We start from the raw sequence: 18,304 nt of genomic DNA on the forward strand, positions 1-18,304 counted from the left end.
CAACAACGAGATGGCACAAATCTCAAATCTGCGAACTAAAACTTTTTCAGAGGTAGCCCGGAACAAAATCTTTGGAAATGACCGGGGTCAAATTTTCCTGTTAGCCATCGTGTCGGGCGCGGTCAAGCACTGTCATCTTACTTGGGCACCTTGCTTGTGCATCGCTCGTTGCCATAGCAACTCTGACGTCAAGCGGTCAGAATTTAGCCCGGGAAACCCACCAAATTTGACCTCGGCCAATTGGACAAATATCGATGTTCAACCATAATTGGGCCTGCCCGACATGACGGCGACCTCCAAATGTGACCCGGCCCATTGTAAAAATTTTGCCCAGTACAACCCCGAAAATTGACCCTGGCCGATTTGGATGAAAATCGATTTCCAACCGTAATTTAGGTGTAAAAGTAACTGCGGTTTAACTACTATTGAACTTATTGCTGCAGTGCCGCGTGTCTGCCACAACGTTGTCATCGCTAACGCATGCAACCCATATCTCTCACCACGCCACGTGCCTCAAAGCACGATTGAGGGGGCCACTGACCCGGGGAGCCAGTTATGCGCCCTTCCTTTCCTCAATATCACCGGAGTCTCGAACGCTACCAACGCCAATAAATGAACGCCGACGGCTTATAGGTTCAGGGCCGCATTTCTGCCACAACGTTGCCAATGCTAGCACGCAGCTGACGTCACTACCGCCACGTAGTTTGAAGCGCGATTGAGGTGTCCACTGTCAAAGGGGGCCAGTTATGGGCCTTTCCTTTGCTTTCGAAACTCTTGCTGAAAATGACAACTTTTTCGAGGAAAGGAAATGCCGCAGTAACTGTCGCACATATCTCAGTGGGCACCCAAACCGAGCCGTAAGAAAGAAGAATAAAGGAGGCAGTGGAAAAAAACCGGAAGAGGTGTTCGAACCTGGGTCCTCCGGCTCAGTAGCTCATCATCGGTTTCGGCACAGCTCTTGAGCGGCTGAAGGTCAAATCGACGGAGTCGGCGAAACTCGCGCAACATGGCGCACTGAAGCCTTCTCTTTGAAATCGACGCCACATTTTAATGCGAAAGCATTCTGTGCATGGCCCATCGCTAACAAAACGCGGCGTCGGCTCTGACCAGCAGCTGGTGTCTCGAAAATCCCAGATGTCGTCACCGCGCCGTTAATGAAAATTTAAATTTCTTCGGAAGGCGCGAGGAGGTTAACAAGCACTTTCGTTCTGCGAGGCGGGCAAGCAACTCATGGGGCGCAAAACCACGTTGCTTCTTGTCGAACAAAGCTGAACATAGCATACGCACTGACTAACGGCTGTATGCTAAAGACTAGGCCTGTCCTTAGAAAGGAAAAGAAAAGAAGCAAGAATAATTTTGGAGGACGCTTAAGCTTCGCCTTGAATAGTGGAATGCGACAGCGTCTTGACGCGATGCCGGGGAGACCAGGGAACGCCCTACCCATTGGGCGTCAATTCGTGTGTAAAAACGTGCTTAACGGCAACCCAAGTGTAGCGTGAGACCGTGCTGAAGAGGCGGAAGAAGCGGCGGTGGCACTCGCCCTCATTGATCCGACGTGCACCATGCTTCTCTGCGACTCGCGTCAGACGGTCAGAAACTTCGCCAAAGGATGGATATCGCAGAAAGCGGCCCGAGACCTGAGCAATCGACAAGTCCAGCAGAAGGTAGAATTTCAAACCAGAATTCAGTGGTTACCGGCGCACATGGGAGAAGTATCGAAGACGTATCGCAACCGAAACGAGACGGCACACGCCAAGGCGCGCGAGCTCGCGAACCGCGCCGGCGACCGTCGTTCGTGGAATAGCACCAGACTGCTTGACCAGCTACAACGAAATTACCAAGGACCTCTGCGTGGCCCGCCGAACTTTCCCTGGAATAAAACTGGAATTCCAAAAGAGAAATACATTAATGAACCCAGCTACATTTCCGCCCGCACTGACCACCCACTTAAGGTGCGCGAGTACAATAGCCGTATAAACGTATTCAAATATAGTTTTTTCCCACGAACAGTGCATGACTGGAACTGTCTCCCTTCTCGGGTCGCTACCGCTCCTCCTACATCGTTTCTGGCCGATTTGCAAAGCCACCTGTCAATATAAGTGCAATAATTCTTGTCCGAGTGTATCATGCTGCTTTTTTTTTTGAAATTTTTACAAAGTTGATTATTCCTAAAGCTTTATTCTTTAAGCAGTGCTGTATTTTAAAATGTATCTTTTTTGTGTGTGTGTGTGTGTGATTACGGTATGTTTGCCTTTCTACAATGGTTTTCTGTATTTTCTCTGTAGACCGCATCATTTGCCTAATTTATTGTGTACTAGATGTTTGTTCTTATTTATGATGTTTCCCCCCTACAATAATGCCCCAGTGAGGGCGCTGTAGGTACTGTGTATAAATAAATAAATAAATATAAATAAGTTGGACAGGGCGCACGCGGTGACCCTCAGACAGCTGCAGACGCTCACGTACCCAACCCGAAACTATACACAGGCTCTACCTCGGTACATACCCGACAAATATATGCAAGGTCTGCAATGGCAATATAACCACTTTAACTCACATGCTCTGGCACTGTAACAAAAACCTGCATGCATGGTGATAATTCTGCAACCCTCTCGCCGCGGTTGGCCGCTGCCCTGCGCAGACCCCAGCCTCTGTGACGAACTTTGCGCCGTCCAGCAGGCCAGCAAGGCGACGGCGAGGCAACGCCTCGATGTCCCCACGTGGGAGACATAAGGCCCCGTCGAAGAAAGCTCTGCAAGACTATAAAGTTGCTACCAACTAACCAACCAACCTGGGTTCTTTTAAGTGCGCCGACATCGCACAGTACGCGTACGTGGGAGAGATCGCAAAAACCCATGAGAACCACCAGAGTGGTTAGGTTAGGTTAGATTTTAAGTTAGGTTCGGTACGTTTCGTATTTATGTGTGGTTATGATGCTTGGCTGCTGACCCGAAAGACGCGGGTCCGATCCCGGGCGTGGAGGTCGAATTTCGATGGAGGCAAGATTCTACAGAACCGTGTACTTTGTGATGTCAGTGCAAGTCACAGAACCCCAGCTGAAAGAAATTATCCGGAGCAATCCACTACAGTGTTCCTCATTGCCTCGGTCGCTTTCGGACGTTAAACCCCCATGAACAAAACCGAACCAAACCAAACCAAAGGCTGCATTTAGGCTTTGGGCTTTGAAGAGGCATCATATTACCCAGTCCAGATGGTTATGAAATCCTATGACAAGTAAAACGACATGCAGAACCACTTCTAACCCGCACTCATCAAGAGGCAGAGTCCATGAGTTAAAGAAGGTAGCCCTGGCGTGTGACAACAGTTGGAAACTTGGAGGTGCCCTGGCAATTTAACGTGTTACAGAAATATGTTCTATTGTGAAAGCGATCCTTCACAACAAAAGCTGAAAAACATTGGAGGGGACACTTACGCTCCGCATTAAGGCTATGATGCGATAGCGTAGTGTTTTAGTTCCCATATATGCAAAAGATCATTCTCTACATTCATAGGTCCCTTGAGAGGCCTTGCAGCTCTCCTGGCGCATTGGTGCAGTGGTTAAGCCCTTCGATGGCAGGTTTTCCCTGCGGTGGGCCTTTGTACGACCCAGGTTGCTCTTCCCGAGCGGCCAATCGTTAATTTATCTGCCACCTGCCACGGTGGGCAGGTTGTGATGACACTGCAAGGTAACGCCACCTAGGTGGCCAACCTGCCTCCAATGTTGCTCTCTGGGCACCACGTGACATTGATGCTCGTGATTTTTCGCTCACAACGCCGACGCCAGATTTTCTGCGTAATGGGGCCTTTAACGCTATCGCGTTAAAAACGTGGAGCTTTTGAAGCCTCAACCTTTGACCTTTAGCCTTAACCTCTGACCCTTGAACTTTTGACCTTGATCTTGCATGCGGTTGCCTTTGAGCCAGTGTTGCCTCGAGTCCTTTCGCACGTGATACTCTTCTTAAATACGTTAAAACACTAGCACTTTTTTCTTTTTTCGCTTGCTCAGTCACAGCGACCGGTACAAAGTATGCGCCATTTTGGAGGGTAGTTCCTCTTCCAGGTGTCACATACCATTTCTTCCCTTCCCCGCTGCAGAGTAGAAGAGGCTGAGTGCGGGCGGCTTGGTTGCTACACCCACGCGACGAACGCACTTCAGACGCGGTGGTCGGAGGCCTTGGCCGCTCTCTTCGCAAGGCTACCATGGGCACTGCCTGGACGCCTCTTCTTTCCACTTCATAAAAGAGACAGAAGGAGAACGGGGACAATGTGCTGTACGGCCTTTCCGTCATCTGCTGCCCCGCTAAAAGCCAGCGGCTCTCGATTTCTCTGAAATCATCCACATACCTGCTTTGGTGAGGGATCAATGTGCGAGCCTGACGGCAGACAGGGCAGCTGCCTGCAAGTTGACATGCGAGACGGCGGTCAGCGATGATATAAACAAATCGAAGGGAATCCATTCGTTGCAGTGATAAAGGCATTTCCTTTGCATTATTTTTTAGGAGAGCATGGATTTTTACCTCGACTTTGCTTTCAAACAGCCACATCTTTTTGGTTGGCGACTGTATTCTCTTCCTATTGCCGCTTTATATAGCAGCTACTTCCGGTGTAACGTCCCAGCTTCTGTGTGAGCTTTGAAACTTCAGTGTGCGAGGTAACAGGGTAGCAGGCACTCAAAGTGAATTGCAAATGCTTTGCGTGCTGGTAACTATTGTTATGAAAAACAATGGAGTAAAAACATCTTGCCATGCAATCTAAAAAATATAGTACACACCAAGTGGAAACGAATATTTTTTTGCGGAAAGAAAAAAACCGTAAATTGCGGGGTTCAATCTCGAAGCGACAAATGGGCTGTGTGGGAACACCACAGTGGAGGACTCCGGAATAATTTAGGCCAACTTCGGTTCGTGAATGTGCGCTAGCGCCTTTCACGTTTCGCCGTCATCGAAACTCCGTGACCGAGATTAGGGTTTTTAACTGCTGTCTTTTGCATTGGAAATGGAAACACCAATCTGTTGTGCAACAGAAGCAATGGAAACGTACACTCCTTAAACACATTATTGTCCTGAGAAAAAAAACAGCGCAGGAACAGGGACACAAAAAAACAAGACGACGGGACAGGCGCTCAGGATGTACCAACTCGGTCAACTCGCCGTTTTACATTATTGTCCGTTCTCCCAAAAACGTAGTTTTCCTCTAGGTGGTGGTGTTAAAGCCACAGTGCCCCCCGGTGCTGTGGCTTTCACTGTTTCGAAACTGGCGCAGCCGAAAAGTCACTGCGCCACCGCGGGGCACAAGATCTGTGCACACGATTTCATGTTTGTCTTGCTGAAGACCTATACAGTGAATAAGTGGCTGTGGAATGTGGCGATAATTTCATCGAAAACAAAATAAATGGCTTGGAACGAATATATATCAGAGCTCCTTTCTAAAGAACACTGGGGCAGATAAGATGTTTATGGTTTATGTGTTAATGGGGTACTCGGGATATGAGGGACGCCATAGTGGGGGGCTTTTCGACCCCGGAGCTCGTTAACGCGTACTGAGATTGCGCAGTACATACACCGAAATGCGACCGCGCCGGCCGGGATGGAACCGGCGTCTTTCAGGTGAGCAGCCGAGCACCATACCCGAGTAAGCCTAAAAAATTAAATATCGTAGCACCTTTCTGCACCCGCGTAACCAAATCGTTTAATGCAGTTGTTTAACACACCATGGTTTATGTAACATCCAATCGGCACAAAAAAAAAAACCAATACGGCCGGTTAGGTTCCTGTTTAAAGATTTTTATACTGCTTTCTGGACCCCATTCATCCCCACAGGTCCCCTATAGAGGCTGCCAATACAGGTATCCATACAGGTTACCCATACAGGCATAGAGTATAAATATATTGATACAGGTTATCCTCCCAGGTGATAGAAATTTCCGGGTCCCTTCACTATGGCGTCCCTTATAGCCCGAGTGACTTTAGGATGCCAAACCCCATAAAACCATAAAACTATCCTGTCAGCAAATATCTCTCACCTCGCCACTGCACTGGAAACGTGGACGGCACAACCATCACCAGGCAGGCGTCCACACGCGATGCAAGTGTGCCACACGAAGCATGTCTGTGGAGAGGTGCTGGCCAGGTCGACGTGCGGTGTAGCCACTCGGGCAGTGGAAACAAGGCTCCAGTGCCATGCCACTGACCAGCGGAAAACTACCCTGCAGCGGCAGAACAAGGGGGATGTTACCCACAGTTCGGCTAAAAGTAGCGGCACAGGCGTGCCGAAATCATATGTAAAGACTTGAAAATTAACATTTGGTATGTTTTAGTGATCCTGACTCCTGGTGATGCTGTCATTTGATACTTTATTGGCGATTCTGAAGTTGGGAGGCCTGTGCAGGAGAGTGAACCAGGAAAGTGGAAAGAAAGCGTGTCAGAAGAAACAACGAAATAGATCTGTCAACTGTTGCTGTGGTGTAGTCTACAATGTCTCACTGTCATGCGGCCGTTTTTACATCGGAGAGACCGGACGGTGCGTAAAGGAACGACTACGCGAACATCGCTAAGATATTCCAAACCAGTCACGCCGAAATAACATTGTCATTCATACCGCAGGTTGTGAAGACTGAGGTATTTCTGAACCACACCACTATCATCGCGAAGTATAGAGAAACCTTGCACCTGATATTGGAAGCTTTTCACATTCACGAAATTGTTAACTCATGTGTAAGCCAGCCTTTCGGTGGTTGTATTCGCACACGAGCTCGCCTTACTTAATCTGGGATGCGTTGATAGCTCCCGTATGTATGTCACATCTTGTTTGTCCCGCATTTGCTTCCCGTATGAGCTTTGGCTTGACCTGCTGCTTTATATTGCCCCCCCCCCCCTCCCTTTTTTCACAATAAACCATTTGGTTCTTAGTTCAGCGCATGTGCTTGTCTCTTCTTCTTTCGTCCCGTCCGTCAACGCTGTTTCGTCGTACCATTAAATTAAAATAGAGAATAAATTAAGTAAAATTGAAACAAATGATAATCATGATCTCCACTTGTTTGTTAAGGGGCGCCGAGAAAGGATCAGTTAAAGAGAAACTTAAGCGTCTTTAATTTTTTTCGGCGTTTACACCGGTCCTGATTTTGACTCAGCTGATTAGTTACTGCGAGACTAGATATTGTGTGTGCACCTTCGAATGAACTTCACTGGTTATTAAGAGCCTGTGTCTGTCATCCCCGTTGACCTGTGTTCGCGATGTTCCTTTCTGCCGTGCTAAACAAACTAGCCCTTCGCAGTATCTGGTTACCCTGCTTTACTCATTTGCGCATTTGCGTCTTGAGCGCGCACACCCGGAAAACCTTGACCAAAGCATTTTTAAACAGGAAAGAGGTGATAAACATAATGTTTCCTTATTTCAAAAGCTATCGCTGTAAAAATGTGTCTGCAGACCTCCCCTCAGCTGGCTTGCATTTCCGCTAATAATGTTTTTGCTATCATCAAAAATTCGCCCCACTGGATATTTTGGCGGCCTTAAATACTCCCTTGGCTTAAATACTCGATGCATTGGAAAAACCACATCGGAAGTATGAACCATCATCAATATTCCGACAACAGCACCTCACAATATTCCAATATTCAAATTTGTTTTCTATGAAAGCTGCAGATGTGGTCAAGGCGTTCCGCTACTGATTACAATGCCGCTGACTCAAAAAGAAATTTTTGTCATACTTGTCACGCTCGGAGTTTGACTATTTTGAATAGACGTTACGCATAAGCGAAGGGTCGGAAGTCAATGAGGAATCCAGTTGTGTTGTGCTCGAAAGATCACTCCCAGCGGGATTTTTTTACCTCCTTTTAGCATGTTAAAAGATTGTATTGCTGTACTCTCATTTTGTGCGCAGAGGTTTATACTTGTGATTTATAGGCACCTTGGCTGCAGGGCATGTAAATCAATCAGTATTTTTATTTCAGCCACGAATAAGGAAGTGGAGAAAAAGCAATAGAACAAAACCACAGAAGCTTCTCTTGTAATTCTCACTCCCGTTTCCAGATTACAATACACATTTATGACTTTAATGTGTTGGTTACTATAAAAGAGTACACCGAAAATCCCACTGCGCGGGCGTTTTTGCATCTCAAAGTCCCATTGCCGTTGAAACGGTCGAACGCGCGACCTAGTGCTCATGGACTGACCACTGCTATCACCGACATGCCACGCCAGCAGTCCCTTCGCTCGACAATGACAACTTACCGCGTAGTGAAAAGAAGGCTTCGGCGTTGGACTGGCTCCGCGATTCTCCACTCGCGACGCGACGAAGGAATTTCATGCGACCCGGTGTGCTTGGACGCCTGCCGGCCTGCGCATGGAGAATGTTATGTCAGCCTACACCATGATTCAGTTCGAAATTAAGGCTTCAAAGAGCCATCAGGTGGCATTTTGTGGCTAAAGTTATCAAATGCCATCACAAGAAAATGCCCAGTTGTATCGTGAACAATCAAGCCCTCTACACTTCCACAATCTCCGATCAAGTGCGGACCAGCTGTTGGCTCATGATTTGTATTTAGGAGGAATTTTTAGATGTCGCTTCGCGTCTACATTTTTTGGTTGGTTGGTTTATGGGTTTTAACGTCACAAAGCAACACAGGCTATGAGGGACGCCGTAGTGATGGGCTCGGAAAATTTCGAGCACCTGGGGTACATTAACGTGCCATGACATTTTACAGTACATGAGACTGCAAAGTACATGGGCACCTTAGAACTCAGTTCTAGTGCAGGGAGAAATGAGGAAAGAGAGCCTAATCTGGCATCAGTGAGTGAGAATACCAACGCATCACATGTAATCGGTAATAACTTGTGCCGTATACGCAGTATATAATCGTGCAAATAAGGTAATAACAGACGCTGGTACTCAGCACAAGATGCTAAAGGTGCTCTGAAATCTTCCTGCTCAGCCGTTTTTTAATTTCACTTTCAGTGAGATGCTGCGATGGAAATAGCGAGCTAACAGTCAACAGCCGGACTCCTGTACTAACTACTACAGCTTAGTACCGATTCCTGATGGGACGCCCCCATGGCTCAATGGTTCTCGCGTTCGGCTTGTGAGCCCAAGGTCGAGAGAGACAGGCACAATTTCATAATGCATAATTATTTAGAGTTTTACAGACCCCTAGATCCCTAGAAAATCCCCTACCGTTATCCCATACGTCAGTCTACCGGGCTGCGAGAGTGCATCAGAAGGGCAGGAGGTTACCCAAGTGTCAACAGCACACCTGATTGGACATCGTTCAGAAAACTTTATTCCCCAGCAGGGGATCTAGGGAATACTAAATGTATTCAACGGGCTGATGCTCTGTTACTCTGCTGCCGATTCACTCCTATAAAAATGTAATATATATATATATATATATATATATATATATACTGAACAGTCTTGTTCGTAACGAAGTCCGACACCATCATTCCGAGCCGGTAACCGCGGGCCTGAACAATACAGGCAGCCCAAGGGCACCTCAACTAAGTCGCCTGCGTTTAGTGTACTTCTGGGCGCCCCAGTGTGGAGTCCCCGAATGGCACACATAATGTTCTCATTTGTTTACTTCGTGGTTTCAGGATACGTGGGGAGGTATCAGAGAGGCTGATTTGTGCCAACCTTCCTGGCCTGCCCAGAGGCTCCGGAGCTGCGGCCAGGATGGTCCGACTTCCTGGCCGCCTCCGACGTGGTGCCACATCCAATGCGCTGATAGCTCCGCTGCAAAGGCGAAGTGCACATCGAGGTAATTAGCAACTGGGATTGATGACAAAAACAGACTTACTAACTTTATCCACTGTTGCCAGAAAAAAAGCCACGACAATCGCAGATGTCACCTCTATGGAGGCGGAGACAAACTACTGCTTAACTCTGTTTAACCGCGAAGCGGACAATAAAACCGGTCTTAGGAATGCACCTGTACTCTCGGCAAGCTGCACCATTTCATTTCCGAAGGAGCGCCAGGGGCCTGCAAGTGCAAGCGAAGGGAGAGTTGGAGTGTGAAGCATCATGCTTACAAACCTTGCGCTTTTAGCAGCAAACGTACGCCAGCGACAATGCCAATCCGTCGGTAAAATCGCATATCAAGTGCACGAGGATATTGAAACTTACTGGGAGCATCAGTGCGAACGTGATAAGCAATGGCATCATGTTCAAACATCAACAACAACCATATCTGCCCTGCTGATCACCCCCAAAGCATTGCAGTTAACAAGAATGCATTATGGGCTCAATGGCATGATTTCAAGACATGACAAAAACTGAGCAGAGTCCGTCGTTTCCACAATACCACTTTGCGCCTGCGCTCCTCCTCTCCTCCAGCTCCACTGGTTGAATAGAAAACCACCAGCTCCTACTGCGCATGCCCAGTTCTAGCTAGTGACAGGCTCATGCGACAGATGGCGGTAGCTGCCAAGAACGCACACTCCTTCCATTTCACACGCGCAGCTGGCTCCTTGTAGAACCAGACCGCACCTGCGTCTCTCAAGTGTGTTGTTATCAACAAGTAGCTGATGAATTTTCGCCACTCAGCCACTTATTAGAAATTGAGGCGAAAGATGCCACTTCCTAACCTAACCCAACCCAACGTAACCCAACCCAACCCAATTTAACACAACCTAACCTAACCTAACCTGACCTAACCTAACCTGACCTAACCTGACCTGACCTGACCTGACCTGACCTGACCTAACCTAACATAACCTAACCTAACCTAACCTAACATAACATAACCTAACCTAACGTAACCTAACCTAACCTAACGTAACGTAACGTAACCTAACCTAACCTAAACAGCTGTGAAAACAGTCAGTTATTAGTAACTGAAGCGAAAGATACCACTTGTCCATTTGGGAGGTAAATAGAAGGCAGCGAGATACAGCGTCCAAGTAAAGGTACGTGGTACAGAAGCATATCTCAACTCTTACTGATGATTACTGCCCACTTCTGAATCGAAACAATTTTCGCGAGAGCAATATGCAATTTCCAGCCTGTAGTGGAACACCAACCTACCAAATCTCTTGGAAGAAAAGGAAGCACATTGCAGCGTACGAGCGAACAGATTCCAAATTTCGCCCGGCCTTTTGAGCCTAAGTGGGCTGCGAATACGCCGAAAGCACATAATCCCTCGAGAAATTCTCAACTAAAAATTTTTCGGCGCTGTAGAGTGGCACCACTCCACTCGCCCGTTTGGTGCTCGCAATGGCTGCTTTTCCAAACCACTGCACCTCATCATCATCATCAGCCTCAATATGCTTAGTGCAGGAAAAAGGCCCCTCCCATATCTCTCCAATTAACCCTGTCCTGTGCAAGCTGCGGCCATGCCGTCCCCAGAAACTTAATCTCATCTGCCCACCTTAACTTTGAGCCGCCCCCTAGTAAAAACACAAATGAGTTCACAGTTGGTAGTGAGGAGCTGAAATTGACAAGGAATTAAGTCTACTCAGGGCAGGTAGTGGCCCCAGATCTGAATCACAAGGGTGAAATAACTACGAAACTGGTTACGAAGGACAACAGTAAACTGCGACGCCGCGAAACCCAGAAACGGGAGCCAAGGAGCTGCGCTCTGAAACAGTGATGGGGAAAAGTGGGTCCACTGAAGCTTCGAATAGCGTGGGTAGGTCACGTGCGCAACAAAGGTGGCAGTCCTACCTGCAAGGAATGGCTTCCACTTCGCCGCCCGACCCACGCTGTCTGGGCGAAAAACGTGGGCTCGTCGGCGTCGTGGCTGACGCCCACGCGACGAATGCATCCCAGGCGCTCACCGGGGTTTCTCCAGTTTTATGAGTCGCCCCGTGCTTCTGCGGCGAGGAATGTGCGAGCCTGACGGGAGACAGTAGCGGGCACCCTGCAGTTTGACACAGAACAGGTGCGACAGTGTCCCTCTCTTGCCACGGTCAATGTCCTGCATTTTGACACCTTGCTACAACCCTAGCACAATGAGCCATCCAGTGAGGTGTGTTTTGTTACATTCGCACGCAAGAATACATTAAGCATCGAGTCCTCGGCAGGAGGTGCAGCCGCCCATGATTTTTGGGAGAAGCCGAAAAGACGCCACGCAAGCAGAATGACCGTTTGTATGGCATAGTGGTGCGAAAGCTATGCTCGCCAAAAAAAGCCGAACGGAAATTACAAAACGGTCGGCTGTACTCGAGCTGTTGATTGCATGTGCCAATGCAAGTGATAAAATATTGAACTAACAAAAAGGAGATGCAAGACATGAACGATATACAGTTCGTGACAACACTGCCGAACAGCGTTAATGTGTGAATGTTCGACAATTTTATACCGTTGCTTCGTAAAAGGTTGTCTAGAGAAGGACGTATTCATGGTCAGTGGGGCAGAATACATAAAACTTTTGTCAAACGTATTCTTCCTAGCTGCACCGTGTGGCTCGTATTCTATCCCCAGCGTTGCAACACGCCTGAAGGTAAGACGATTTCTGGTTCTGGCCACTCCGATGGGTACGAATCCCACGAACGCTACAGGAGCCCCACTACACAGCTTAGAAGGCAAACCCCTCAGCTATAAACTTGTGACAAAGCCTGTACTTTCATGGTTCCATTGTTTATTGCGTTGCATTAGTAAGTCTTCCCAGTTTTGCCATCTTTACTCTCCTGTTTAGACAGAAAAAAGGCAGTGATTCAAAACATAGTGCTAGGCATCTCACACTCTATGCTTTTATTATGTGATAGCATAGAAACCCAGTTGGAGGGAAAACCAGGTGCGCACAGTCGTCACACCCTGCCAGTAAAAGTCTATTTGCATGTTATATATTGTGCGAGATTCAAGGCCATCAGACTAGAGGTCGTCAATTACAGACTCCGTATTAATTTCACCCCACATGGTCTTCTTTATAATGCACTGACATATAGCGGAGCCCATGGGCGCTTTTGCATTTCTGCCCCATCGAAATCCAGCCGCCGAGTCCGGTATTCGATCGCACTACCTGGGCCTGGATCGAAAGTGTACGAATGACCATATGTATATGGCCACCAACGTGGCACTGCGCCAAGCTGGTATGCTCGATTAGGGGCAAGTTTCACTGAACCAGCCTGGATTCTTATTTGAGGATATAGTTGCGAGCTCACCCTTCCATTTCAGCCAGGAGGCACCGCTGGACACCACTCAGCCGGTAGCCTGAGGGTCCTCAGAGAAGTACCACAATACAAGGAGAGCTCTTGCTCTGCAAGGACGGGAAGGAGATTTTGCACATATGCAAGATTACTGATCACTGTCCGTGTCTAATAAAAATTACTTTTCCCACTTTTCCTTTGAGCAAACCTTGTCTCTGCACTCCACAGTGTACACTGGAAGCAACCAACTACCGGGAATTACGTACAAATATGCACACACACACAAAAACACACACACACGACCACTTTTCGCCACAGGCGTTCAATAGTGATTTGCTTGCTAGCAGGTTTGTACGCATGGTCAGGCACCAGTGATTCTGATAGAATGCGAAGGTGAATTAACGTGCGCTCTTCCAGCAGTCTCCCTCACCTGCGGCGGCGCTTCTCCGTCTCCTGCCCCATCCGCTCGGTCGGGACGAGGGGCATGCTGGCGTTGAGGACATCGCAGACACCCACACGACGAGTGACTCATCACGTGGCTGAGGCTCCTTGCGTTCTTTAGACTGAAAAAATGCATACACCGGAGAGCTTCAGCACAACGCATAGTGCCACCACTCACACCTGTTGGCGGCCGTGCCACGCATGCGCACCTGGGCCCGAGAGGCTCGAGGTTCATCCTCATGTGTAGTGCGTGTGCCGGTCGACCCCATTGTGCAAGACCAATGGGGTTGACGACGAGCAAGAGCGACGACAAAGGAAATCAAGCCGTTCTGTCAGCGATCGCACCGGTGGGGCCATCTCGTTTGTTGACCGTGCAGATTGCTTGAAGACTCCACCGAAGACTTGAAATGTAGTGGGGTTTTGGCCAAACTACGTTTATTATGATCATCGATAAAGCAGTTGAAAAAGCGTCTTGAAACCTTTCGGAAAACAACCGGACTCCCCTCCATAGCAAATCTCCTCGGCCGAAAAACGAGATGGCGCCACCGGTGCGATCGCTGACAGAGAGGTTTAATTTCCTTCGTTGTTGCCGCAGACGGTGTGAATATATGACTTCTGATCGAATCAGGTAAGTAACCCAGACCAACGTGGTATAAAAGAATTTTGCCGCCCAAATGCCATTTCTGTGCGAAATTTTCGCTCGAACAATGTGCCCGTTTATAGTCAGTTACAACGTAAGTGTGCAGTGAAGCTCCGCCCACATCAGCCTTCATGCACATAATTCCTCCATGAAGAAAAAGTGGTCGGTTGCATAAATATTTCTTGTTACATAAGCAAGAAGCTTATCCCAAGAAAAAAATGATGAGCTCTAGACTTTTGATGTGTGGATTCTTTGATATGGCCTGTACCTAGCCCTTCTGATTCCGATTCTGTCTGTGACAATATAGTCAAACATTAAAGAAATGATTTCGTTTACCGTTGCTATTGGCAAGCGTAGTAATACGGGACGCAGAGAACCGCGGCCTAGTGTTAGCAACTGCCGTTTTTATATATTTTATCCTACTATAGATGGGATGTCTAGGGCGCGCATTTATTTGCGCAACCTGTTGTATATGCCCCCCGACGTGTCACTGCCCGGGCTGCTATACTAGATTAGGTTTGGTTTATTAGGGTTTAATGTCACAAAGCGACTCAGGCTATGAGGGATACCTTACTGAAGCGCTCCGGAAATTTCGACCACCTGGGCACTGACATCGCACCGTACACGGGCCTCTAGAATTTCGCCTCCAAAGAAATTCGACCGCCGCGGCCGGGATTGAAGCCGTGTCTTTCGGGTCAGAAGCCGAGTGCCATAGCCACTGAGCCACCGCGGCGGCTAGATTAGCGGCAAGTTTCACTGAACTAGCCTGGATACTTATTTGAAGATATAGCTGCGAGCTCACCCTTGCATTTCAGCCAGAGGCACCGCTGGACACCACTCGTCAGTAGCGTGAGGGTCCTCAGAAGTACCACAATACACGGAGAGCACGTGCTCTGCTCTGCAAGGAGGGGAAGATGATTTTGCATTTAGTAAGCGGCGTACAACGCTCAGGCAAGCTTACCGATGTCTGCATTGGTTTAATTAATGTCACGTTTCGCTTGAGCGAACCTTGTCTCTGCGCTCGCAACTCTGTCCAGCTCGGACGAAAAGAGTCAAAAGCAACTCATCGAAAGAGCCCGGACAGCAGCCTACGCCAATGGGGTTCCGGACTGAGGGCTCCAACCACCGCTACTACCTCCTAAACCATTTCATTAAAATATTTTCACCACCATCTCAATGTACGCTGGAAGTAGCCAACTAGCAGTCATTCCGTGCAAATATGCACAAAAAAAAAAGCACAAACCACGCACTGACTCATGTCTCACTCACCAACAAGCCAGTTGCTGAACTGTTATAGCTAAGCATTACGGCACATCTCTCTTCTTTCTCTCCCACCTTCCTCCCTTCCCTTACGGTGCAGTTCGGGTGTCCATCGAGATGTGTGAGAAAAGTACTGTACAGGCGTTGCGTTCAAAGGTGTTTCCAGAGGGCAAGGCGTCGCGCCGTCCGGGCGATGTCGTTCCGTGGACTCTCTGGCAGCACGGAAACGCGCTGTCGCGTTCGAATACTAAAGGAAGCTTAAAAGCGTCCAATTTTTCCTGCAGGATACCCACACAGTGCAGCGCCAGTGCATCTACTTCAGCGTAACGCTGGTTGCGGTCTGCTTCCTCACAGGGTACATACATACCTGTTCCGTGCCCGCACCTTGTCTCCTCTGACCAAGCTGGTGCGTCGACGCAGCTGACACCCACGCGGCGAAAGCGCTGCAGACGTTCACTGCGCTTCTTCAGCCTCCCGATTCCTCCGCATCTTTCAGTGACGCTGGGATCGCACGAGCCTGACGAGAGACGGGATCAGCCGCCTGCAGGTTGACAAGAAATCGCGCTCAGCAACGATCATGAGACAGATGCAGGCGTATCCCTTCGCTGGCAATGTGAAGTCCCTGCGTTCGGCGTCTTGGAGCAATGCCGGAGGGTTTGATTTGGACATTGCCATTGTGTAAACATCGGCCACTATTAATGCGAAAGCATTACTATACGCCTCATCGGCAACGGAACCCGGTGTCGGCGTAGACCTGCATCAGAGGTCCGAAAAATCGTAGATGTCCACGCGGTATCAATGAAGAGCGATTTTCCGTAGGTGCGGGGCTATGAACCCAGGACTCTCAGATTGTTAGGCGAGCCCGCAGCTCATAGGCAACAAAATAGCGCTGCGTTTTGGCGAACAAAACAACCTATTGTATGTGTTGCCTTACGACAACATGCTAATGGCAATCAGAAAAAAAAGCTAAAAATCATGCTTTCACATTCAAATCAAGTCTTATACGCTTTCTAAATTTAAGAATTTACAGTGCCGGTCGTCATGGTCTCCTGAAGCACAGGCGACGATACGTGCTTACACCAAGAGGTTTAAGGCCGGAATACTGGTAATCCATGACGGCGCTTCGTGCCTCCTATGGTCATTCTGTACGGCGGCAGCAGCGCTCCTACCAGCAACACGTATAAAGGTGGAAGGGTTTAGGAATAGAAGAACCAAGCGCCCCATCTTATCGGCAATGGTGGTTGCATGCACATAGAAGCGAGAAGGCTGCTGACAGCAGCGCTAAGGCCGATGAAGAAAATCCCGGCTGAGTGGGTATAATCCTTCCTGGAATGTGCTGCACGGGTCCTGCAAACACAGCGGCTGCTCTGCGAAGCTTTCTATGCTGCCACCTATTCTGCGGCAAAGGTTGTATATCGGCTCGCCATCTATATACAACGTTTGTGACGCGCCCCCGTCTCCGCCACGAACACATTACTGAAGGTCAGTCACGGATTCTTCGCCGTCGATCGGAAGCTACGAGCGCGAGGCAGCGGCATCCACACCTAAGCCTGTAACTCTAGAACCGCCAACTGAGAGGTCCTCATCGATTGGCTGGACGCAGAAAAGCGGAGGGACAGCTGCCTGGCGCCTGTTGACCCCCTATTTCCGGTTTCCTAATCTTGGCTTAAACTCCTTGCCACGCCGGCAGCAGTGCTCCTGCTAGCAAGGCGTAGAAAGGTGCACGGGTCTTCGTCATTTGTCACGAGACCTCAGCTGTTTTTTTTTTTGGAGGAGGAGAGGAAACGGCGAAGTAACTGTCGCATCTCGGTGAACATCTGACACTGGCTATCTGACAGGCAAGGACAGCAAAGGTTGCCTATACGCGTCCCCGTTCGTGGAAAAAATGCGCACATATTTCTGGGACGCTCCATGAAGAAACAGACTGCCATATTAATCAGATTAAAAAATGTAATGCCGGGTTTAATGTCCGGCAGCGACACATGCACTATGAGGTACGATTAAGTAACATGCACTATGAGGTACGATTAAGTAACATGCACTATGAGGTACGATTAAGTACTACGGGACACGGGCGTCCATTTCGCCTCCATCAAAATGCGGTTGCCGCAAAAAAATGAAGTTGCCTCCTCAGTGGCATACAAACGGCAGCGAAAAAAAGCCCACAGAAACAAGGGTGCGTCCAAAACACGAGCTGAAATGCTATTCAAGAAAGTGAGAAAAAGGGGTTCCTGCAGAATAAAAAGAACGGCAAGCGGTTCACGTAAAATACGTGTTCAGGGTGGACCCCTGAACATATCCCTGGGGCAAAAGAATGGAGGAGCTATAATGAAGAGAAACAAATATGTGCCTCTGATTAATATCGGGATAATAAATGCAATCAAAGTGCCCCTCCTGTGCATTCCTTTAACAAGCACTGACAGCCGACAGCATACGGCGTCTTCGGCATTGCGCCCGAATCGAAACCTGGCCGCCGTGGCAGGAACTGAACCTGCGTCGTGCTGCTCAGCAGTCGAAAAAATTACGAGGAACTTTAGCGGCTAAATTGGTGAAAGGCGATAGCCTGAGTGCTGCGTTCTGCTACGCGATTGTTAACTTCACATTCTTTTGGTGCATTAATTAACTGCCAATTAATGACGCTTAATCTTTCCCTTTAGGAGTAGAACGCGACAGCGTGTTGTAGCGCTGCCAGGGAGTCAACGGAACGCCACCACCCGTTCGTCGCGATGCGTTGCCCTTTGAACGAAACGCTTTCTGAGGATAGGAAATGGCGCTGTAATTCTCTGTCATCTCGGTGGACACCTGAACGGCACCGTACAGGAAGGGAGGAAGTGGAGTGAAAGAAGAAAGAGAAAGAGGGGCCGTAATAAAGAAAATGAAAAT

At 48.6% G+C, this 18,304-nt stretch overlaps 2 protein-coding genes across 6 annotated transcripts in view; both read right to left on the bottom strand.

Annotated features, from left to right (window-relative positions):
* LOC149347802 (uncharacterized) overlaps nt 1–18,304 on the bottom strand; it is a 166,169-nt gene that overhangs the window by 142,070 nt on the left and 5,795 nt on the right. Inside the window, exons 2-4 of one of the 4 annotated variants that reach the window (XM_089587460.1) lie at nt 15,789–15,962; nt 14,964–15,054; nt 13,511–13,643 (exon numbers count right to left, since the gene is read on the bottom strand). In XM_089587460.1, coding sequence (XP_089443586.1) covers nt 13,511–13,566 — 56 coding nt within the window. In that variant the 5' untranslated portion in view covers nt 13,567–13,643; nt 14,964–15,054; nt 15,789–15,962. Of the gene's footprint in view, nt 1–13,510; nt 14,018–14,963; nt 15,060–15,788; nt 15,963–18,304 lie in introns of those variants that run through there. The other 3 variants (XM_089587459.1, XM_089587461.1, XM_089587462.1) reach the window with 3 other exon arrangements.
* On the bottom strand, nt 2,457–10,597 carry LOC149347805 (uncharacterized). 2 transcript variants are annotated; one of them, XM_089587480.1, is made up of 5 exons: nt 9,924–10,597; nt 8,230–8,335; nt 6,023–6,205; nt 4,345–4,396; nt 2,457–4,231 (listed from the first exon to the last, which is right to left on the bottom strand). In XM_089587480.1, the coding sequence occupies exons 1-5, from the start codon at nt 10,015–10,017 to the stop codon at nt 4,196–4,198; spliced, it is 471 nt and encodes a 156-aa protein (XP_089443606.1). In that variant the 5' UTR covers nt 10,018–10,597; the 3' UTR covers nt 2,457–4,195. The 2 variants fall into 2 exon arrangements, with proteins under 2 accessions (XP_089443606.1, XP_089443607.1); XM_089587481.1 differs by having other exon boundaries at nt 9,629–10,597.

This window comes from Amblyomma mixtum, chromosome 4 (genome assembly GCF_055824585.1).
Source record: "Amblyomma mixtum isolate Tamu chromosome 4, ASM5582458v1, whole genome shotgun sequence".
NCBI classification, from domain to species: Eukaryota; Metazoa; Arthropoda; class Arachnida; order Ixodida; family Ixodidae; genus Amblyomma; species Amblyomma mixtum.